Genomic DNA, 25,052 nt, shown 5'->3' on the forward strand with positions numbered 1-25,052 from the left:
AAATTGATTCCACGTAACTGAATTAATGCCCAAACAAAGTCTAACATAATTTAAAGGAACACAACAAAATCCAGCAAACAAGAGTGTAAAATTTATAATATCTGGCTTACAGTAAAAGTCTTTCAAGCATGCAAAAGTAGCAGGAAAATATGATCCATAACCAGGAGAAAAACCTGTCAGTGAAAGCAGATACAGAAATGATAAAGATGAAAAACAGCTATTATAAATATAGTCTATATATTCAAGAAAATAGAGGAAAACATGAACACAATGGAGAGAGATACAGAAGATACAGAAAGACCCAAATGGAACTTGTGGAGATGAGAGTTAACATCTGAAATGAAAAATACACTGGGAAGAATTAACAGCAGATTAGACATTGCATAAGAAAAGATCAGTGGGGCTTCCCTGGTGGCGCAGTGGTTGAGAGTCTGCCTGCCGATGCAGGGGACACGGGTTCATGCCCCGGTCCGGGAGGATCCCACGTGCCGCAGAGTGGCTGGGCCTGTGAGCCATTGCCGCTGAGCCTGTGCATCCGGAGCCTGTGCTCCGCAATGGGAGAGGTCACAGCAGTGAGAGGCCCACGTACCGCAAAAAAAAAAAAAAAAAAGATCAGTGAACTTGAAGATATAGCAGGTGAAACAAAAATGAAGCACAGAGCATAAAAAGACTGAACAAATATACATATAATTGGAATCCCTTAAGAGAAAAAGAGAGAAGACAGAAAAAATTTAATAAATAATGGCTGAAAATTTTAAACATTTGATGAAACCATAAACCAGAGTTTTTCAGCCTTTGCATTATTGACATTTGGGGCTGGGTAATTCTTTGCTGTGGAGGGCTGTCCTGTGCATTGTAGGATGTTTAGTAGTAACCCTGGTCTTTACTCACTAGATGCCAATAAGACCAACCACTTGTGACAACCAAATGGAGGATAGGGGCAAAAAAAAAAAAACAAAGACTCCCCTAGTTGAGAATCACTGCCATAACCAATGGAACAAGAAGCTCAATGAATGTCAAGCAGGAGAAACGTAAATAAAAATGATACCGTGACACATCATAATCAAATTGTTGAAAATCAGTGAAAAAGAGAAACTCTTAAAAGCATGCATACCAAAAAAAAAATGATACAGAGGAACAAATGTAAGAACTGCAGCAGACTTCTTCAATAGATCAATAGGGGCACCATCAAAGGAAAAAACTATCAACTTATAATCTATACCAGTTAAAATAGCTTTCAGAAATGAAGGTGATTTGCTTACCAAAAATTTACAGGTAACATACTCAAGGCTGAAAAATGGAAAGCTTTCCCCTTAAGATCAGGAATAAGACAGGATGCTTTCTTTTACCATGTACTATAAATTCTAGCCAGAGCAGTTAGACAAGAAAAAGAAAATAAACAGCATCCAAATTGGAAAGGAAGAAGTAAAACTATCTCTGTTCACAGATAACATCATCCTAAATACAGAAAACGCAAAAAAACCACCCAAAACTACTGGAGTTAATAAACATTCAGCAAATTTGCAAGATACAAGATCAACATGCAAAAATCGGTTGGGTTAATATACACCATCAGTGAACACCCCAAAATGGAAACTAAGGAAACTATTCCATTTACAGTAGCATACAAAATAATAAAATACCCAGGAATAGTTTTAAAAGGAGGTGAAAGATTTTACACTGAAAACCATAAACCATTGCTGAGACAAGGAAGACCTAGATAAATGGAAAGATATCCCATGTTCATAGATAGAAAGGTTTTATATTGTTAAGATGGCAGTACTACCTAAAGTGACCTACAGATTCAATGCAGTCTATCAAAATTCCAACTAACATTTTTGCAGAAATGGAAAAGCTGATCCTCAGATATATATGGAATTATAAAGGGACCCAAATAATCAAAACAATATTGAAAAAGAACAAAATTGGAGAATTCACACCTGCAATTTCAAAACTTACTACAAAATAACAGTAATTAGAACAGTGTTGTACTGGCACAAAGATAGGCACATGGACCAGTGGAATAGAACTGAGTCCAGAAATAAACCCTCACATTTATGGTCAGTTGATTTTTGATGAAGATGCCAAGACCATTCAGTGGAGAAGAAGAATCTCTTAAACAAATGATGCTGGGACAACTGGATATCCACATACAACAGAATGAAGGTGCATTCTTATATCACACTATATACAAAAATTCACTCAAAAGGGATCAACGACCTAAAAAAATATGAATGAGAACTATATTGACTGAAGTAAATATGTACTTATCTCAGTGATTTTTGATTTGGCCATGGATTCTTAGATATGACAGCAAAAACACAGGCAACCAAAGAAAAGATGGTAAACAGGACTGCATCAACGCTAAAACTTTTCTGCTATCCAAAAAAGTAAAAAGACATTTTACAGAAAGGGAGGAAATATTTGCAAATCATATCTGATAAAGATCTAGTATCCAGAATATATGAATAACTCATAAAAGATAACTAATAACTGGGTTGAATATAGACATTCCTCCAAAGAGAATGACCCACAATCACATGAAGTATTAGTTATTAGGGAAATGCAAATCAAAACCACAGGGAGGTATTACTTCACACACACTAAAATGACTATAATAAAAAAGACAGATAATAACAAGCGTTGGCAAGGATGTGGAGAAATGGGAACCATCTTACATTGTTGGTGGGAATGTAAAATGGTGCAGGTGCTGTGGAAAATAGTTTGGTGGTTCTTCCAAAAGTTACACATAGAATTACCATATGACCCTGCAATTCTTCTCCTAGGTATATATACCCAAAAGAATTAAAAACAGGTACTCAAATAGCTGTACACAAATGTTCATAGCACAATAATAGTCAAAAGGTACAAACAATCCAAATGTCCATCAACTGATAAATGGATATATAATATAGAGTATGTGTATATATATATACGTTAGAGTATTAATCATAGGAAGGAATGAAGTACTGATACGTGCTCACGTATGATCACATATCGTGTGATTCCATTTATATGAAGTATCCAGAATGGGTGAATCCATAGAGACAGAAAGTTGATTGATGGTTGCTAGGGTTAGGAGGAAGAGGAATGAGAGTGATTGCTTAATGGGCTCAAGGATTTGTTTTGGGATGATGGAAATGTTTTGAAACTAAATAGAGCTGGTGGTTGTACAACACTGTCAGTGTACTGAATGCCATTCAATTGTATATATATATTTTGTTTTTTAAAAGGGGGAAACTATGTTTATTTTGTCTTTTTTTTAAATTTTTTTTTAATTGGAGTAGAGTTGATTTACACTGCTCTGTCAGTTTCTGCTGTACAGCAAAGTGAATCAGCCATATGTATACATATATCTCCTCTTTTTTGCATTTCCTTCCCATTTAGGTCACCAAAGAGCACAGAGTAGAGTTCCCTGTGCTAATTGTATATTTTTAGATGGCTTATTTTATATTATGTGAATCTCATGTCAATACAAAAAAAAAAGTAAGGGTAAAATAAAGATTTTTCAGACAAAAGCAGAGATAATTCGTTGCTGACTGACATGCACTACAATAAATGTTAAAGGAACTTCAGGCAAAAGGAAAAGTGTATAAGATGGAAATTTAGACCTGCTTAAAGGAATGAAGACAACTGGAAGTGACAAATATGTGGGTAAATATAAGCTTTTTTTTTTTTTCATTTTAAAATGTCTTCAAAAGACAATTGAACTTCCAGTTTCAGCTCTGACATGTAAAGAACTTGGAAATCATCTCTCCTGTCTTCAGCAACAGCAAAAATCTGACCAAACTGAAAATCATGGACTATTCTTAGATTAATCTGAGATTTGAGTTCACAGGGCAAACTGCCACTCCCCAAATGGTGACAGGTGAACACATAGAATCACACTCAAGATCTGCTTATTGGGAACAAAAGCTGTTTGAACCAGTGAACTGATAGGAACACTTAAATGGTAATTGATGAATTGCTGCAGGGTGAGTGTGGACTAGCTCAAGAGCTAAAAGCTTCCAGGGGCTCAGCCTTAGGAAGGCCCCCTGCTTTCATGGGTTTTGACCCCCAGGGCCCACCACATTCTTATGGTGAAGATTGGAGAAAAATTTTTTGTTTTGATACAGGGGAAGTAGAATATAGTTAACACTACTGAACTTTACACATAAAAATGGTTAAGATGGTAAGTTTTATGGGTTTTTTTCCCAAAAACTAAGAGTTTTGTTTTTTTTTCCTAAAGAAATGGGCTGTCAAACCATGAAAAGACATGAAGGAACTTAAAATGCATATTGCTAAGTGAAAGAAAGATTACATACTGTATGATTCCAACTGTGTGATGTTCTGGAAAAGGTAAAACTATGAGGACAGTAAAAAGATCAGTAGTTGCCAGGGCTTCAGAGGGAGAGAGGGATGAATAACTGGAGCATAGGAATTTTAGGGCAGTGAAACTATTCTGAATGATATTGTAATGTGAACACATGTTATTATACACTTGTCAAAATCCATGTGCAACACAGAAGATGAACCCTAATGTAAACTGGATTTTAACTAATAACAATCCGTTAATATTGGCCCATCTATTGTAACAAATGTACCACACTAACGCAAGATGTTAATAATAGGGGAAAATTGAGGAGAGGGGTATATGGGAACACTCTGTACCTTCTGCTCATTTTTCTTTAAACTTAAAACTACTCTAAAAAATAAAGGCTGTTAACTAAGTGAAAGAAATATACTCATCCCTTTCCAATACCATATAACTCCTAATTAGTAGTATGTATTTTCACAGCAAATAATTACCAAGCAAACTACAGGTATCTATTCTGAATTGCCTACTTCATGTTAAGGGTTTCAGTGAGTGACACTGATAGAAACTATGATTGTCTTGTGAACAACCATGTGTTTTTGCTTCTAATCTTGCCCCCTAAAATACATTAATTGCTTTCAGGCAAAAGACATGAACACCTCAGTTCTCTAACATTCTAAGCATACCCTCACCACAGGGCCTTTGCAATGGCTGTTTCCTATTCATGGGACAATTTCCCCCAGATATGTGCAGGACTCACTTGTTTACTTCCTTTATGTCTTTATTCAAATGACCTTCTCAGGCCCTCCCAGACCATCTTATTTAAAATTCCAACCCTCTTCCCTACACTAATTTTTTTTCTATAGCACTCATCACTTTTTAATATTAGAAAACCTTTTTATCTTCTGTCTCCCTCAGACATGACATGATTTTGGTATGTTAATTTTGTATCCTGTAACTTTTCTGGAATCATTTGTTACCTCTAACAGATTGATTGGTGAGGGGGGGAGTATGTCTTTAGGGTTGTCTGTGTATACGATCATGTTGTCTATGAAAGGAGATAATTTTACTTCTTCCTTTCTAATTTGGGTGCCTTTATTTCTTTTTCTTGCTTAATTGCTGTGGCTAGGACTTCGAATACATTGTTGAATAAAAGTGGTAAGAATGGGCATCCTTGTCTTGTTCCTGATCTTGGAGGTAAAGCTTTCAGCTTTTTACTGTTGAGTATGATGTTAGTTGTGGGCTTGTCATATATGGCCTTTATTATGTTGAGGTACATTCCCTGTGTACCCGCTTTGTTCAGAGTTTTTATCATGAACAGATATTGAATTTTATCAAATGCTTTTTCTGCATCTGTTGAGATGATCGTATGATCTTATCCTTAATTTTGTTAATGTGATATATCACATTGATTGATTTGTGGGTGTTGAGCCATCTTTGCATTCCTAGGATAAATCCTACTTGATCATGGTGTTTAATCCTTTTAATGTTTTGTTGAATTTGGTTTGCTAATATTTTCTTGAGGAGTTTTACATCTATGTTCACCATCAATATTGGCCTGTAATTTTCTATTTGTTTTCTTATTGTTGAGTTTTAAGAGTCTTTTAAGATATATTTTGAATACTAGTCATTTAATAGATTTGTGTTTGCAAAGGTTTTTTTCCCCAGTTTGTGGTTTGTCATTTCATTCTCTTAATGGTGTCTTTCACAGAGCAGACATTTTTAATTTTAATAAACACTAACATCAGTTTTTTTCTTTCATGGATCATGGTTTTGGTGTTGTTTCTAAAAAGTAATTGCAAATCTAAGGTCACCTAGATTTTCTGCTATGTTATCTTCTTGGAGTCAGTTCTTTTTCAGGAAACTGTGCTTGACACTCTATACTTGATTCTCTCTCCCTCTTTTTTTCCTTTGGTATCCAGTTTTTTCACTTCCAATTTTGTTATTCATTTAGCAAGCATCTCTTGGGCAGCAAGTATGTTTCAACTTTATCCTACTAATGGAGTATGTATTCAGAATGTAATTGGATTAAATAAAGTAAGTTCTCCCTTTGGATTGTGCTTTTTTAGTATAAGGGAAAACATTCTCTATCCTGAAAATTCTTTGCAGCATTTATGCTCTAAGACTTGGTCCTCAGAGGAGAGAGGGAACTTGCATTTACTTTGTGCTTCTTTTTTGCCAACATCAGGCTATTGTACTTTGTATACTTTATTATTTAATCATGGTGGTAGTTGTTGTTTATGACATTATACCTTTGTTTCTGTCATAAATTGATAACCGACTTCACCTCAAAAATCTGCACCATTTCTTGAAACTTTAGTTCCTCTAATGGTGTTACGAACTGACAGAATATGTTGCCTAAAGGATCTTTTCCTCAGCCCAGTGGTTCACAGATCAAAAGAAACAAACAAAAAAAGTAACAATAAAGCAAAACCCCTTCTGTAAAGTAAGAAAAAAAAAAAACACGTATAGGGGAACTGTCTATATTTTTCTGAAGTGAAACTAATTATTTTTGCAGTCAAATTAAATAATAAAAGTAATTTTGACTCTAAGGTAATACTTATGTTCAGAATCAGAGTTTTTATTTTTGTAGGGTATCCTGGCCTAAAAACTGTCAATATTGCAAGAGATGTGGGCTTTTGCACAGGTTGCAATTTGATCTTTCAGACAACAGTAATATCCAGGTTCACTGCTTCTACATACATGTTTTGGAAGAATCTTATTTTTAAATTTAATCTTAACCTTGTGCTTTTTGAGAACATAGAGGGACAGAGCCTACTGAATACTTGATTTTGGAAAGCGTTTCCATACGTTTGCTTTTTTTCTTTTATTTTAGACCTCAACCTCTTTCCTGTCTCCCTTCTACCTTCTCATCCTTCCTTCTTGCCACCTAAAAATATTTTCTTTATTTTTTTATGGTTAAATTTTAAGTTTTATTACAATTTAGTTGCTTATTTGGGAACTTTAATTTTGTTAACCTAGATATGATTTTCCTGATCACATTCAGGTCTGGTATTTATATTTCATATTTTGTTTTCATTTTTCCACACTGAATGTCTCTGTTTTCCACAGTGAACATAGCTAACATAATCAGCTAGGGGAATGGCTCTTAGGTGGCTCCAGAAGACAGTAGTGGAATAACCTTAGCTTGATAGAGGGTATTCATTCTGCTGCTGTGATGACCTGAGAGTCCTCTTGCCTTCCTGATGCCATCCTAAAATTGTCACTAGGGCCTTAGAGAAATGGTGGATCATCAAATATTAGTGTTCCTTAACAGAGTAGTATTTTGTAACCGGTTTAAATGCACACTGCTTTAATCCATGTGTCTTTTTTCCACCAATCCCCCCCTCCCCCCCCCAACCACAGTCACCAGAGAAGAAAGGAAAAGAAGCAAATACTGGTTTTGGTGGGCCAGTTGTTAGTTCTCTGTATCACGAAGAAATCATCAGGTAAATTCTTTTTTGGTCTTCAACAATAGGGGTATATACATATATGTATAGTATGTGTGTGTATGTATACATTGTGTGTGTGTTTATAAATTTATTTATTTATTTAATACCCAAAACTTTCATTTGAAGAACTTTTTCTTAACATGAAACCGATTTGGTGGTATCTCTAGGAGGATAATAAATGGCAGGAAATAAATTTTTATGTGTATAATCTTTAAAATCTGTAAGTATCTGAATCAGTGCCAAGTAATAACCTTCCTGCCACGTAAGTAGTTGGTAGGGCAGGGTTTTGTGTCTCAATCTAAAGCTATGGATTTTTGTTGTTGTTCTCATTAGTTTTCCTCAAAATATCATTTCTTTTAAATATTTTAATTTCTGTAGTTTATTTATTCTAGCTACAAGTTAAAAATCATTTCAGCTTTACAAGATGAAAAAGTTCTGGAGACTGGTTGCACAACAATGTGAATATACTTAATACTACCAAACCGGACACTTAGAGATGGTTAAGATGATAAATTTTATGTCATGTATTTTTAACAAAATTAAAAAATTTTTAAAGGTCATGTTGCATTATTTAACAAAGGTCCTTAAATTTTGTATGTTATGTATGAAATTTCTTGGATTATTGTTTTCTTTACACACTGTGTAAATCAGAAAAAGGATTCTATCCTGCTTTAAAGCCATGTGACACATTCTTCTAAGATGGTTACTTTACAAGCAAAAACAAGAAATAGGAACTTCTGATGCTCTTACCCTTCTGCGTGACCTGAGCTTTACTTTTCTTACTTATTAACATGAAATAAATGAGCTCTAATTTTCAAGTGGAAAATTAAGTTCACCTAAATTGAAGGGAAATATCTATCTTCATAGAATGAAGAGGAAATTGTACCAAAATTTTATGCTTCACTCTTGCAAAAGAGTTGCTGACATTATTCACCACATAAATAATTAGTGATAAGAACTCCCAGGTAGCATTCTAGAAGGAAAGCTATTGATACCCCTATGAATCAAAAACTTCAAATGCTCATAGTTTCTAGTTAATGACCAGCTAATACTAAGGGCCCTGTCTTGAATCTATTTGCATAGCAAGCACATCATTTTTTACTAAGATTAAATGTCTACTTGGGGTGATATAGTGGAAGACTGATGGAGATTTGAGGGGGGTGAAGATACCCTTTAAGAATGCTGCTGGCCTGGAGTACATTTGCCACCCTGATCCCTTGAGGTACCCTGAAAGCTCTGAGAAGCCCATGTAGTTTTGAGGAAGAACAGTTTAAAAAACATTTTCAGAGTTTAACTCCCCCTTCCCCTTAACCCTTATAGAATCAGAACATGTTTGGGGGGTTCTTAATTTGTAAATATTCTCTACTTAGAGCTTCTAAAAAATGGCATATTAGAACCTTAACCATATTAATCAAAGTTTATTAAATGTTCAAATCAAGTCAGTAAACCCTTAGAGTCATTTTTCTAGGAGGGGAGATTAGTCATTCCTTCTCTGTGTTCCCATAGTCTTTTTTTTTTTTGCGGTACGCGGGCCTCTCACTGTTGTGGCCTCTTCCGTTGAGGAGCACAGGCTCCGGACGCGCAGGCTCAGCGGCCATGGCTCACGGGCCCAGCCACTCTGCGGAATGTGGGATCTTCCCGGACCAGGGCACGCACCCGTGTCCCCTGCCTCGGCAGGCGGACTCTCAACCACTGCGCCACCAGGGAAGCCTGCTTCTTCACTTTTGAATAGTATGTTTTTGGTGTTTTTGGCATCTACATTTGAGTATGTTTAATAAACCTTATTGGTTGAGTGAAATATGAACCTCTGCTATTGGCAAAACTGGTTAGTCTTGGCCTTATTTCATTAAGTCATCCAAGTATTAGTCTTCTTATGATAGGATCTAAATCGTTGTATTCTGGAACATATTGTTAAGATATGAAACAGTAAGGAACGTGAACGTGAGAGAGCCACGGAAAGCCTTTCAGTTACAAACTGTAGTTTTGTTACTACTACAGTAGATCAGAAATCACAGCAACTAGTCATATTCTTATATTAGAGAATTCATTCTGTAACAATTCCAGTGTAACAAACTAGATCATGATAAAAGTTATTGTATAATGAAATGTTCGTTTATTCCAGTGAAGGACCAGGTATAGTTCCTATTGTTTCTTAAGTATAAGAATGCAGTTACACAGTGAAAACAGGCTATTTGTTGAAGTTTGTATAATCGAATTTTGCTTGTACTTTGGTGAAATTTAATATCTGGTGTTTTATTTTTCGAAGAGAAAACTGTGCTCTAATTGAGGTTAATTGCAGTTTCTTGGCAGAATTAATGTTCAGCTGAGGTGAAAGTGACAGTAGGTTTTATAATTTTAGAAACATCAGATGGTAAACTTGGATGAAAGGAAAAGCTTTCTTGTATAGAACCATTAAAAAGAACATAAAAATGTATTTTGAAGGTCTGTTTTGGATACTTTAATATATAAACTTATAATTTTTTCCACATTTAAAAAAATTTATTTATTTATTTTTGGCTGCGTTGGGTCTTCGTTGCTGCGCGCGGGCTTTCTCTAGTTGGGGCGAGCAGGGGCTACTCTTCGTTGCAGTGCGCGGGCTTCTTGTTGCTTTGGCTTCTCTTGTTGTGGAACACGGGCTCTAGACGTACGGACTTCGGTAGTTGTGGCATGCGAGCGTGTCCCCTGCGTTGGCAGGTGGATTCTTAACCACTGCGCCACCAGGGAAGCCCTCCACATCTCTGAAGGTTAGGAAAATCAGTATCTAATGAACCCCTTTACTAAGGCTTGGGCTCCATTGTTGTGGCAGTTTCCTGACTAATATGCATTGTAGGTGACAAGTTAAGGGCCCATTTTATTTTTATTGTAAATGTTCCTGGGCCAAGGGCCACTGGGGCCAATTCCGAGCTTGCTCCTTGACTGTTTTGGTTCTGACCTTTATTTCCACTCTTTCACAGAAAGTGACAATATAATGTCATAGGTACAGATCTCTGTGTTAATATTCCAGAGCCCTGACACCAATTTCTCATTCTGAAGCTAGTTAATTGTTCTGTAGTATAATGGAGGAGATATAAGGTGAGGCTAATTAAGTACAAAAAATTATGGAGCCTGCTGGAATTCAAATGGTGGTTCCATCTCTTATTAGCTCTGTGACCTTGGACAAGTTACTTATCTATAAAATGGGGATGATTATAGTATATTATGCTTTCTCATATAGCATTTTTGTGGATTATATGAATACTTATACACAGGCATCCTAGAATAGTATGTGGCACAAAATAAGTTACTTTGTAACTATTAGTTTTATTAGTATTGTTACTAAGCATAGAGTCCCCACAGTGGAGACTCAGGGCACAGGGCTGATGGTGGGAGCTAAAATCACCTAACTATGGAATTAGGTACAGGTTGTTTGCTTTTGCAGAAGAAAATGGCAAACCGGGAAGGGAGACCAATGCTACTAGATCTGAGTTTGGAACTGTAGAAACAAGAGAGTAACAGATGTTGTGACTCTAGTCTTGAGATCAGTTGTGTTTCATTTAAACTGCAGACTGGCAGAAAAAGGTCTGGTTAATAAGTATAGGGCTTTGCAAAGAGTCAAATGCTTCTGTACTACATATACTGACTCACTTAACAGGGAATCACTTTCAGTGACTTGTATAACTGAGAAGGTTTCACCTCGACGTTGGCACATAAATTGAGAAATTAGGACATGATTTAAAAATACAACAAATGAAACGTGTACAGTATCCAACCCACCCTGCAATAACATTTGATCTTCCCTGTTATATTTTGTAGTTTGATGCTATGTAATCTATCAGAATCTTATTAATCCCACTTACACAGGCAGCCATCTGGACCTTCTTTAAGCAAGACCAGACCAATATACAACTAAAGTGATTGATGGACTCTGGAATTGATTAGTTGTTCTGTGAGACAAATGAACTCTTTTGGCAGAAAATACCAGAGGTCACTGCTGTGGTCAGACACAAGAGCCTGTAGAATTTTAAAGAGATGCTTTCATCATTGACTTACAAAGTTAAAATTTTTAAACCATAATAGATTTTGAAAATATTTCAGAAATATTTTTTCACTGGTTGCTCTCTAGTTCTGATTATAAAATGGTAAACTGTAAGTATAAAAAACTAGAAAGAAAGTGATAATTTTATGCTTTAATTTTGTATTTTTGGTGAAAATATGAACTGAAATAAAAGTAGCATAAAAGCCAGTCACTTACACATAAATTGTACTCTAAAATTTTCCTGAAAGAGATGTGATTGGAGAAAAAGCTACAACATAGCTTTGGTTTACATGGTTTAATGTGACTAATAGAATCAAATAGTATAAAATTCCATTTAGTTATTTATTCAAAGCTTCACATTGTTAACAACCTGTTTTTAACAAATCTATTTAAGACTCTGAAACACCAAGAGTATGTATTACACATATTTTGTATTTAAAAAGTTGAGTATTTGGATTTTTATGCTTTTAGTAGGCTGAGTCACTCTGGGATACTACTGTCCCATTGATACCACTGCCCTTAGCACCAAAAAGATTATCCTGCTTCCCTCCATCTGTTTGGCTGGTAGTAGTGAAATCCTTCCCTGTTTCACCGTGTTGCCTGTGATCAACATTGTTTTAACACTTTGGTGATAGGTGATAAAATGGATGACATATGTCTTGTTACATTCTGGTTATTCTTTGAGGTCTGCACAAGTGTGTATAGGCAAGTGGGCAACTCCCCCTTGAGAATGTGACTGCTCAGAATGAACTTGAGTTATGGATTTATTCAGCCTGTAAAACCTCAGCTGGCATAAATAATTGAGAAAGCAAAGGTTTGTCTGTGGTGCATACCTCAGGGACTCATGGCTCCCTTCCTTCTCTCTACTCCCTTTCTTATGAAAATGATCCCAGTTGCACTCCTAGATAATAACACACCAAGCAATTAAAAGCCATGGGTGGCTGGAGAGAGGAGAAAAGGTTTAGTTAATGAGCTTTTCCTCTTCCAGTGCCCATGAGAGCCTCAGGAATGACAAGGCGATTAAAGCAAAGAGATAATTATAGATTATGTGAAAATGGGTCCCTTGGGATGAGCAGGTCTTGACATAAACAGTAACTGTTGTAAGAGTCTCCTGGCTCTCATATTCACCCTTTTCTTGCGTGCTTTATTTAGCTCCTGTGTGCTCAGCGTCATGATGCCAACCAAGCATATAGGCAAATCTACCTGTTTGCAGATCAACAGCCCTTTCTGAACAAGAGGTCATTCATCAACTAAAACCATCATCTTCTCTTCCTCTCTGCTTCTCTTCTTTCTTTTTCCTTTTGCATCATCCTTTTCCTCACTCTACCCCTTCTAATCTTTTCCTTCTCTCTTTCTTATATCCTTATCCGTATATAGTACCTATGAAATGCTAGGCACTTAGTCTTGTTTAAGCGTGTGTCTGTGCGTGCATGCGTGCACGTGCAATTATAAAGACACATATGGTTATGGATATACTATGTTATAATAAAAGGTGGTTATATGTGTTACAGATAATATAAATAAATGTTTTCTCCTATTAAAATGCTTTTACAGATATATTTAAAGATATTTTAAAAGTGTTAGCAAAGATGTAAGTTTTGTGTGATAGACAAAGTCATCTTCTTAATTCCCATTGAATTGTTACCAGCTATTCTCTGAATGCTGAAAGCAAGCAATTTTGGTTCATTTCATTGCTTTTCAATTTATGAGGTCTTTGCTGATTGCATTGTATATATTAATAAATGCTGGTGTTTATTGAAGTTTGAGTTCTGTGTGAGAAAGGCATTATTACATTAATTACATGGTTTTTTATTTTAAAATTTTTACCTACTATAAAATTTTATATATTCATTAGATAAGTATTTTTAACAGTATTTCATGTAAAGTACGTCATTCCTAGGTCTATATGTCGTATTGGTCTTCTCTGTCTCTCACAGCTCCTAACACATCAGAAATTCTGTTTCCTTCGTGTTCAAAATAATCCAAATTCATCTGCTTCTCATTATCACTGCTATCATGCCTTTTGCATTACCATCACTACTCTAAACAGCCATCTTCTCTTGGCCAGGACACTACAGAACGATTTGCAAACTGGATTCCTCACTTCCTTTTCTGTCTCCTCCCCAGATTTATAACTCAAATCTCATAGCACTTTCCTGCATAAAATCCTGTAATGATTTCCCATAGCATTTAGGATAGAATTTTAAAATCCTTAACATGTCTTGCAGGGCCCCTCATTGTCTCATCTAATGCCAATTTCCCCCTCCCAACTTGTTCACTCTGCTCCAACCAATTGGCCTATTTTTATTTCCTTGAAGGTCCAATTAATATTTGTTAGGTAAATTGATGGAGAGTGTTATATGAATATGAAAAATGACTCCAGCTTAAAATATATGCTAAAATCTAGGGTAATAGAAATGTCAACTAATATATATTGACCACTTATTGTATGCTAGTAACTATACCACATGTGTTATATATATTATTCCACTTAACCTTCAGAATGATCCTGTGAGATGTAGGTATTATTAATATCCCTGTTTTACAGATGAGGAAACTGAGACTCAAAGAGGTTAGGTTACTTGTCCAAGGTCACATGGTTAGTAACTCTGCTCTTAACTGCTACACTGTACTGCTTCTGAGATATTTGAGGAATCATTGTAATCTCCAATTATTGAAATTGAATTTGATAGTTGTTATTATATTAATATAGTGAGTATCTTCAGTTTACATTTTTAATTAAATTTCTTTTCCATTTAGTGTTTTTAAAAATGTGCTTCACTGGTAAAATTAGAGACTGTAGTCTTTCATTTATCAATGTACTGATGATGATGTTTCCCTTAGATTAATTGTTTTTATTGATTTTAGACTTACCTTAATGGTTGAGAATGTAACTCATCTCTGTAGCCAAGGGATTCTATAGATTTTTCTGATGTGGGCACTGGTTTTAGAGGGATTGATCAGAACTGAACTATGTTTTTTCTCATGGACATTTAGAGTATCAGAAATTTTCAATCGACTTTTTTAGAGTTAACCAGGTTTTAACAGGTGAAAATGCATTTTTAGTAACTAGCGTTTTTATAAATTATGCCTAAATAACTTTTCCGGTACAACAAGTTATCTACAAGAAGTACCTGGGGCATTGATCTTTCCTTTGTCATTGCTCGTTTGAAAAAATATGAGAAAAATATTTTAAAATGTAAGTGGTTTCATTTGAAGGAACCCTTATCAACATAAGTAAGATAGTTAATAGAACTTTTTTATTTGAGGCTTTTGAGAATTTTATGGTCCTAGAACTAAGTACACTACATATACAACCCAGTCTGAAAATAGTTATTACTTGGTGAAAGATGTTGCCATTACCACATGATAGGAAGTGGGAAAACCAACTGGTTATTTCCTATAACTGTCTGAAACCAAGTGTGGATATAGTAACACTCTGAGTGGAAGGATTGTGATTCAATACATATGAATTCTCATTCACTTGTCCATGTGTCACTGTGTATTTGGAACCTACCTTATTACTTTACTGATCAAAACACCATTGGTTTTAGAACACCATTGTTTAAATACCATTAAGAAAAAAAAAGTCACTAATTAATTGTAAGATGCTGAAGGTTATAAGATCCATCAGAGATGTTAAAATATGAAAAAAATATGTGTTTACCAAGTTGGCAGTGAAATATGCCAACTTAGTAAACAATTTCTAGGTGTTTATTTGGTACCTAGGATTTCAAGAATTATTTTAAGAACAACTTAACAAACAACATAAAGCACTTTCTTAGTGCTTTGATCTCATTGCTAGGCTTCTCGAGCATTGTTACTGCTGAAGCAGTGTTTTGTCTCTTCCAGGACTTAGGACCAAAGTGTTTCAGAAAGGAGGTGCTATTTGTAAAATTTTACCTGAGGAGCATAGTATAGACTCTCATTTATGGTCTTTGATAAGATTGAGACTCAAAAACAGTGTTTTACAAGGTGATATTAACATCTAAAATTTTAATTAGATATTAATTAAAAGTGGAGATTTTTTAATATGCTAAGTATGACAACTATGACTACTATTTAATCCTTAAGTTAGGAGTTGACTTTACCTGTTTTGCTCCTTATACCAGCTTCCTTAAAAAACCTTTGAGTAAGAATAGATTCTTTCAGGGAGAGAAACAGCTGTAAGTAAAATTAAAATATGCCTGTTTTTATATTTGTAAATTAAAACATGCTTTTTTAAAAAATACAGAGGGTAGCTTAATTTTTTTGTAGACATTTTATCTCAACTTCTAAAATATTAATGGTTTATAGTCATATCAAAAATTATATAAAGATTTTATATGTGTATATATAAAATAAAGATTTTATATATATCTATACAGTTGATCCTTGAACAAGGTGCGGGTTAATCCAAGTATAACTTATAATTGACCCTCCATATCCACAGTTCCTCTGCATCTGTGGATTCAACCAACCATAGAATGTGTAGGACTATAGTATTTACTATTGGAAATATCCACATATAAGTGGACCTGCACAGTTCAAACCTACATTGTTCAAAGGCCAACTGTATATCAAGGTTGTATAAAAAAGAATCAACAATAGGCTTTGTGCTTTGTATCTGGCGTACATAGTAGGATGTTGGAAATCATAGTCAAATGAGATCAGTGAGATGATATTGTTTCCTAACATTGTATTTGAACAGAAGAGTAATAACCCTTTACCTTTCTGATTGACAACTTCTGGTCACACATCCAACAAATAAATTAGGAACTTAAATTCCTACAAAGAAGTAGTATTCACCAGCAGTACTGCTGAATTTTGTAAGACATGTGCAGGCTTTCATCCTTGAAAGATTGCCTCCTAAGGAGCTTCACAGAGTGGCTTTTTGGTGAATTTACCATAGGTCAGGGTCCATTCTTCACTCTCAAAGATCTAAATAAAAGGCACATAGATGACCAGACCCTCAGAAACAATGTAGCAGTAATAAAATTTATCTGAAACTGATGTGTAAACTAAATGGCTTATTTATTTACCAATATATATCTTTATAGTGAACCAAATGCTTTGATACCCTGTGTACCCTCAGTCTGAGTATTGAGGAACCCAGAAAGACAGGTGACCATTCATGAATGTTAAATAGAGTGAAAGAAGGGGAATTATTTTTATTATTTTTATTATTTTTATTTTTGCAGTACGTGGGCCTCTCACTGCTGTGGCCTCTCCCGTTGCAGAGCACAGGCTCCGGATGCGCAGGCTCAGCGGCCATGGCTCACAGGCCCAGCCGCTCCGTGGCATGTGGGATCTTCCCGGACCAGGGCACGAACCCGTGTCCCCTGCATCAGCAGGTGGACTCTCAACCACTGTGCCACCAGGGAAGCCCGGGGGAATTATTTTTAGATTTGCTTTAGCCAAAGTCCTAATGATGCCTCTAGAACAGACTGTCTCCCAGCAGAGAAATACCTCAGAATGCCTTTTTGCCTTCGATTAATTGTTTCTTTTGGGCAGTGTTCAAAATTGGCTTCACAGATTTTTGCTTCCTCCTATGGTTCATTGCTAACCATTGCTACCTCCTACTCATGGTAGTTGTCTCACTGTTTTGCTTTTTTAGATGTGTTAAGGTTAGTGTGTGAATCAAGTAGCTGTTCAAGTTATCTAGGAGACATTCTTTTCTCCTCTCATTAGTAGCTTTTATTTAGTTTGTTTAGCTAAATAAGAGGACAATTCTACTACCCTTTACTCCAAGTTTTGGAAGGTGGGTAAATATTCTGTTCCCCAAATAATTTGTTACTAACATTTGTTACTTATGTTATATGCAGTGTACCAAGAAGGTTCTTTGTGATCTGTTGTCCACCTTATAACCTTTAACTTTATCTCCCAACACCCTGCCGTAACCAGTTGCTTGCAGTTCCCCTGAACACCTCATTTTGTTGTGCTTTTCCTTTTCTTCTGTTCTTCAGGATCCTTCAGTAACTTAGCTGCGTTGTCAGTTTATCCTTCAAGGCTAGGTTGTAATGTCAACTCTTCTGTAACACCTTCTTTGATCATCCTTGGTTGAATGGCCCACTCCTTGGTTTGGGCCTCTACTTTATAGAATATTGGGTTACAGCAGTGATATTTAAAAAACCTTTGCTGATATAGTTCCTAAGAAAATTTTGGAAGACTATTTATTCCCTCTTATGTTTTTATGATAGCATCTAAAATTTTTATTTAAAAATTTAAATAATTGCAAAGGGCATAATTTCTGGCATTTTGTAAATAATGGAATTTTAAAATAAACAGATTACTGTTTTAGATGTATCCAATAGAATCTAAATACTATAATGAAATCCATTTTTAAAAACACATCAACATGTTACCATTGAGGGAACCTGGGAAAATACTACCAGCTCTCTATTATTTCTTACAACTGCACATGAAGCTTCAATTGTCTTGAAATAGAAAGTTTAATTAAAATAAATAAAATTCTGATCTTGATTTTAAAATATAGAATAAGGTCTTTAATAGTTAGAAATTTTACATCACTCCTTTTTCTCCTTTAATTGTACTTCTCCCACACAATTTTATTTTAAAGCAATATATTTTTGTGTAGTCTTAGTACGCTATCAATTCTTTGCAACAGAAATATGTATTAAGTTGGAATTTTAAAATTTTAATTTTCTGTGATGCAGAGGCTTTAAGCATTAAATTTTTCTCATTTGAATTATAACTATTATTTCTATACAGCTGATCAACATTCATTATACATTTTGTTAAATAATTATTAAGCATAAGTAAAATTTTATTGGAAACGTGTCTTAAAATTTTATTGGAAGTGTGTTTTAATGTTAAAAATAGTTTATTTAAGAGATGCATATTATTTTATTAGAATGAGACAGAGTTCAGCATCGTCTTTTTTTTTTTTTAATTTATTTTTGGCTGCGTTGGGTCTTCATTGCTGCACACGGGCTTTCTCTAGTTGTGGTGAGCGGGGGCTACTCTTCATTGCGGTGTGCAGGCTTCTCATTGCAGTGGCTTCTCTTGTTGTGGCGCACGGGCTCTAGGCACATGGGCTTCAGTAGTTGTGGCTCATGGGCTCTAGAGTGCAGGCTCAATATTTGTGGCGAACGGGCTTAGTTGCTCCGCGGCATGTGGGATCTTCCCGGACCAGGGATTGAACCCATGTCCCCTGCATTGGCAGGTGGGTTCTTAACCACTGCGCCACCAGGGAAGTCCTAGCATCAAGTCTTTTTTGTTTTGTTTCACCTCTTCCATCCTCTAACCTTAGTTGTAGGAGGGCTTCTCAAAACCAGTTTTTCACCGAAATTGTCCCTTTATTTGGTACCATGGACAATTTATATCTTGGAGAAGTACAACCTGGGATTAATTTTTTTCCCAAACCTTTCCTAGCACAGTGGACTCTTGTATGACATGAGTTTGACCTGCGCATGTTCACTTACATTTTTTCACGAAATATGTTCTACGGTACTACACAATCCACGGCTGATTGAATCCTCAGATCGAAAACCCCCAGATACCGTAGACTGACTGTAAAGTTAATTGGTGGATTGACTATTAACAGTTATTTTTGACTGTGGGGGGCTGGTCTGTATATTAGTTAAACAGAGTACTTTTAAGCAAAAGAGTAACACATTTAATTAATAGTCATTTGCTAAATCTTAGTAAAGTCTTTTGGTTATGTTTCCTAGAAGTATACCATAGTATGGAGAGAGGTGTGTGCTTTTATTTTATGAACTAGGAGAATGGTTGAGCAGGGAGAATGTTGAAAATGGGAATGGCAATGAAATATTTACCACAGGAACTTTTTCAAGTAGATCAGTTTAGGAAAGAATGTGTTTATTTAGAAGTTTAGCTGAAATTGATTCTCTTAAAATTTTCCGTTCCTGCATATTCTTTTGGGTCTTTCTGTACCCCAGGAGCCCACAGGTGTACATTCCTTGATTTGAGGAATTTGTGGCATTTGTTTAAATTTGTATAAGTATTGGCTTACCCTTCTTTGTGTTTTCATTCATTCAATAAATACTTTTTCTTTGCCTATTTACTGGAATACTGTTTTTTATATCTGATTGCCCATTGCTTGATAAATACGTGAATTGAATTGAAGTATTTACTGAATGTGTCTATTAAATAGTTAGATTTCTGAGCTAGCCCCATAAATGTGTTTTTTAATTCTGTGAGGTAGATGAAAAGTAGTTAAATGGACTTTAGATGGCTTGCCATCTTTAGAGGACTAACTGTCTGAAATAGTCTTTTGACAGGAAAATGCAGTCTTTGTAGAAAGTGATGCAGATAGCATTTTTAGGAGTGGGTGGGCAAGAATCTCTTCTTCCCGTGATTCTGATGAAAGACAGCTATACTTGAACACCATCCCTCTCTTCCACAAGTGTGTGCCCTTATATTTCAAAAGAATTTCAAAGAAAGCCAGTGGTTTTTTTCGTTCAGATAAATGTATTTTCTGTCAATTTTAGGAAATTTGGAGTAACCTAAAGAGAGTCCTGTGCTATGATAATATGGGACATTCTTGAGGGTAGGTAGCATCATGAAAATAATTCATACTCATCTGTAGAGAGTGGATATGATAATTTTGTCACTCACATTCATCAGAGAGAAGGAAAAAGATAACCGGGTAAGAATCAAAAGAGAAGGGAAGATAAAGTGAGAAGATGTAGAAGGGCACTAACATTTATTAAGGCTCTACTGTATTTGGTAATGGTTGAATTTGTTTGCACCTGTTGTTTCATTTAAGTATAGATATACAGAGAAAAATTGCCTGTGGAAGACTGTATTAACTGGGAAATACAGAGGGAAAAAGACAGAATTTGATTTGTATATTGTACATAATCTTGTTGGGGGCAAGAAAGGAGATAACAGAAAGATGTTACTCCAGATGTTTCTCCATTTTGGCCACTAGGTGGTGATATTGTATAAAGACAGCTTGGTTGCTGACTAGTAAGATAGTCAAAACTTGAAGTGGGGATAGATAACTATATTTAACAACTAAGCCCAAGAGTATCACTTAATATCTTTTAATATTAGTCACACAGCTTTGTAGCACATTTGTGGTGACTTTTATTGACTCTCCCATTTTATATTTAATTTACATTGTGTAGTCTACCCTGAAGTATTTTATAAATACCTCTGTGTGCCTAACATACTTAGCAATGATAAACTGCAGTTGATAAGCAGGTATACAGATGAAAAAGTGCCCCGACCTCCAAAAAATTCACATACCAAAACAAAATAATTGATATAAATGATACATATAAGAAACATTGAGAATATATTAAGCAATATAAACATTTTAAATAATATTGCTTATGGCATAAGTGTACATGCACATTTGGAATTAAGGAAAAAGGACCACACAGAAGGTCCTCCCATCTCTGAATTATTCTTGCATTTTACTGGGTATGGGTAACCTACATCCCAAGGATCCTCCATACTTTCCTTTCTGTGTCCCACCACCAACTCCCCATTATTTTCAAATCCAAAACAATTGGTGAGTAGTGTATTTTTTATTATGACTTAAAATGACGCAATACTTTCTCTCACAGTTGAAGTTTCTGCCTCTTGAATTAGAGGGGTCTCTGTTATTGTATTGAAGGAAAATAGGTTCCTCTCTTTCCCAAGTCAGAATGCTGAATGCACTTTTTCATAGAAAGTATTTTTTGTGATAGTTAAATATAGCTAAAATACTGTTATATGCAGCCTTAATTTAAAAAATCAGACTTCTCCTTTCAGGGGTTTTGGCCTCAGACTTCACTATTTTCTTCCAGAGTAAGTGATCTGGAAAAGCATTTTCTCTTTTGCAAATGAACATTTTCAAGAGACCCTATTTTTTTTAAAAACGTGATTTTTTTCCTGGAAACGTAGCTCATTTTCTCCAGCTTGAAGCAGGCTGTTTCTCCTCTGTATTCTGATAGGCCTTTTTAAAGATCCAATTTTACCTTATGCTAATGGTATATATATTTTTTATCATCTCAACCATACTGTACATGTATTGAATGCAAAGTTTCTTGCTTATCCTTATCATCTCTTATCACCAGAATCTTGTCCAGTGCCTTGCATGTAGTAGGTGCTCAATTAAATACATGACACGTGTAAGGAAGGCTTAGACTGTTAATGCCAAAGTAGTGTGTTTTAAGTTAATTACCTCTGACTAGAAATAACTTTTTTTTTTTTGCGGTACGTGGGCCTCTCACTGTTGTGGCCTCTCCCGTTGCGGAGCACAGGCTCCGGACGCACAGGCTCAGCGGCCATGGCTCACCGGCCCAGCCGCTCCACGGCATGTGGGATCTTCCCTGACCGGGGCATGAACCCATGTCCCCTGCATCAGCAGGCGGACTCTCAACCACTGCGCCACCAGGGAAGCCCCCTAGAAATAACTTTTTATAGGGTATGAGGTATTGGCTTTTAAGATAGAAGGACTCCTATGGTCAGATGCTTTTTTTCTGATGAATGGAAGCTGTGGCCTTACAGGTTGTAGAACATACTAGTTAAAATGTTTGAAACTCAAATTGTATTATTTTATGCCTGTTTAGAAAATGTAGAATAGTTTCATTATTAATATTCCAAATTACTGATCTTTTGGTAATCATAGATCCTTTTGAGAACCTCACTGAAGCTAACTCCCCCTTCCCCACCTACCCACTGCCAACACAGTCAGAAAAATGCATTATGCATCTGCACAGATAATTCTGTATACTATTTTAGAGAACTCATAGACCTCATGTTAAGAACTTCTGCTTTAGATTCTGGAAGAGACTACAGCTTACTAATTGAGATGTAGCTTGATATAATAGAAAAATGGACTATATGCAAAATCAGTTGATCTGAGTAAGTTCTAGCTCTTATCCTACCCTTGATAAATGTGATGCCATTTGACAGGTCATATAACCTCTCCTTACCTATTTCTTTATCTGTGAAGTGAAGCAGCTGTTGGATAAGATTAAGTGAATTAGTACATTGATATGCTTAGAATAGTGCTGAGTACATACTGTGCTTCCCAGTCTTTATTTTTATTATCTCATGAAGGACTTCTGAATTTTGTGATGCTCTAATTATCTTTCCCTTAAGAAAATTACTTTGGTGTGTGTGTATATATGTTCGTGTTGTGTGTGTAATTTCTTAAAAACTTGGATAGCAACCAACTTATCCTTCTGTTATTCTGTAAGAGAAGTAGTAAGCTATGTCCTGATCTTTTGCTACCTCTATACAGGCAACAGTAAATGACCTTCTCACTGCAGTGCTACAATTGAAAATTCTGAGTCAGAGGATATATGTGCCTGTCAGTGTATAAAAGTAACTGGGGAGAAAAAGAGCACTGAGAAAATCTACTCAAGATGTTATATTAGTGTACTAGTGTAACTTGTTAAAGCAGATGAAGCTCTTCTGTATAATTATAGTTGCTAGGAACTTTAGTCTTTTCAGAGATTGGATGTATTACGTCTTACTGAAAATCCAGTATTGTTCATGTAAAATTCTTTATAAAAACAGATTCCATTAATGTTTGCGGCAAATAGGTTGTATTAAAAATATGTAACTTTTATGTATTACCTAGTAAGACAAACACTATTTTTTTTTACTCTAATTAGGGAGGAAGACAAAAACATATTTGATTACTGCAGAGAAAACAACATTGACCATATAACCAAAGTCTTCAAATCAAAAAACGTGGATGTGAATATGAAAGATGAAGAGGTATGAAAAACGTGTCCCGTTAATTATTTTCTTATGCTTTGTTGTTCTGCCCCAGTGCTTTTTTTCTACACAGCAGGCCTCTGAACTACAACTCAAACCACATTATGGTTAAGAGTATATCAGAATATCTAAATGAGATGGTGTCACCCAGTTAAGATACTTTCTGTATCTGTATCCATCATATTTCTGTCCATTATAGAAGTTACTAGCTGAAACTTGCAGCAGGAAAATAACTTATATTTGTTCATGTTAAAGGGAGAGACTATTAACATATTTATGTGAAATCTATAGGTAATATTAAAATATTTATAAATAGCTTTAGTATATTCTGTCATTATACCTGAAACAAGTATATTGTCCTTTGCCCAGTAACTGTATTTCCAGAAAACTGTCAAAATTTTGGTAAATCCAATCATTTAAATGCAGGCCCACTATTTAAAGGGATCCTATACTAAATTATTTTGTAAAATATATCACTTATTAATTTATTTATTTTGTGAATAAAACTGTTCACATATTGAGCTTAAACTGTCCCTGAATTATAGTTGTTTAAAAAGGAGCAAAATTTACTAATCACTTTTAATCATTTTTCTCATTCTTTGATAATGCAGTGAAGATGTTCAAAATGACCAGAAGGTAGCAATTGTTAGGAAGAGGACATGCAGTGATCGTAGATGATGCGTAGAGTAGATGATCAACTTCTGTATTAATTGAGGGCTCTCTGTACAGGTTAGCCCTTAATATTATCTCACTTTTAGGCAGCATCTTTCCTGTAGTATATTTTCAGTGACATCTGGAACTGAAAATGTAAGACTGTAATTCTACAGTAAAGTTTGTTCTCCTATAAATAATGAAAGGAGTCAAGAAAGATGTCGCTAGAGAAAAGTGGAAGCCAGATTGTGAAACAGTAACAGCGGCTCTTCTGATTCCCACTTGGGTTTTTTTTTGCCTTTCAGGATCAGAATACATTTTATTTTAGTCAGTCAGGCACGATTGCTTCTCCTGATTTTATTGTCGTTTTTAATGTTTGTGCTCATGAGTTAAGATTTTTATGAAGTTAATACATGTAGATAGTTCAAAGGAAATCAAATAGTACTATAAGTCTTACAATGAAAAATGTACTCCCTTATCTGCATCCTTCTCACATTTGATTCTAGCTCCCTTGAGGCAAAAACTTTCAGTGCTTTTAGTTGTTTCTTTTGCAATTTACCTACATAATTCTAAATAATATACTTGTATCTCTTGATTTTGCAAGTCTAAACATTATTGATTTTCTTCTATGTTATATTAGGATTTAGCTCTTTTACTCATCTTCCCCCTCTCTCTCCCCACCCTCTTAACATAGTTATATCACAATTTTTAGTGTCAGTTTTCTGATTGCATCTCTATTATATCAGTGTTTTTATTATTATTACAAATTATACTATAATTAATGTAATATAGTCAATTATGATTATAATGTAACTATTATTATGACTATGTAAATATTGTTTGTTGCTGAGCTATGGACTGTACTATATGTATTAGTCAGCTTTTGCTGTAGTAAAAACAAAACAAACAAAACCCCAAATTTCAGTGGCTAACAACATTTATTTCTTGCTCATAT

At 35.2% G+C, this 25,052-nt stretch overlaps 1 protein-coding gene across 16 annotated transcripts in view; it reads left to right on the plus strand.

Moving 5' to 3' along the window:
* Positions 1-25,052, plus strand: part of ACBD6 (acyl-CoA binding domain containing 6) — a 235,993-nt gene that overhangs the window by 63,346 nt on the left and 147,595 nt on the right. For all 16 annotated transcript variants that reach the window (XR_012331304.1, XR_012331305.1, XR_002179951.3 and 13 more), the window contains exons 4-5: positions 7,661-7,743; positions 23,341-23,446. Coding sequence is in view for 9 of the 16 variants with exons in the window: in XM_019952745.3 (XP_019808304.2) it covers positions 7,661-7,743; positions 23,341-23,446 (189 nt within the window). In the remaining 7 variants the exon portion in view is untranslated. The remainder of the gene's footprint in view (positions 1-7,660; positions 7,744-23,340; positions 23,447-25,052) is intronic.

This window comes from Tursiops truncatus, chromosome 1 (assembly GCF_011762595.2).
Source record: "Tursiops truncatus isolate mTurTru1 chromosome 1, mTurTru1.mat.Y, whole genome shotgun sequence".
Classification (NCBI taxonomy): domain Eukaryota; kingdom Metazoa; phylum Chordata; class Mammalia; order Artiodactyla; family Delphinidae; genus Tursiops; species Tursiops truncatus.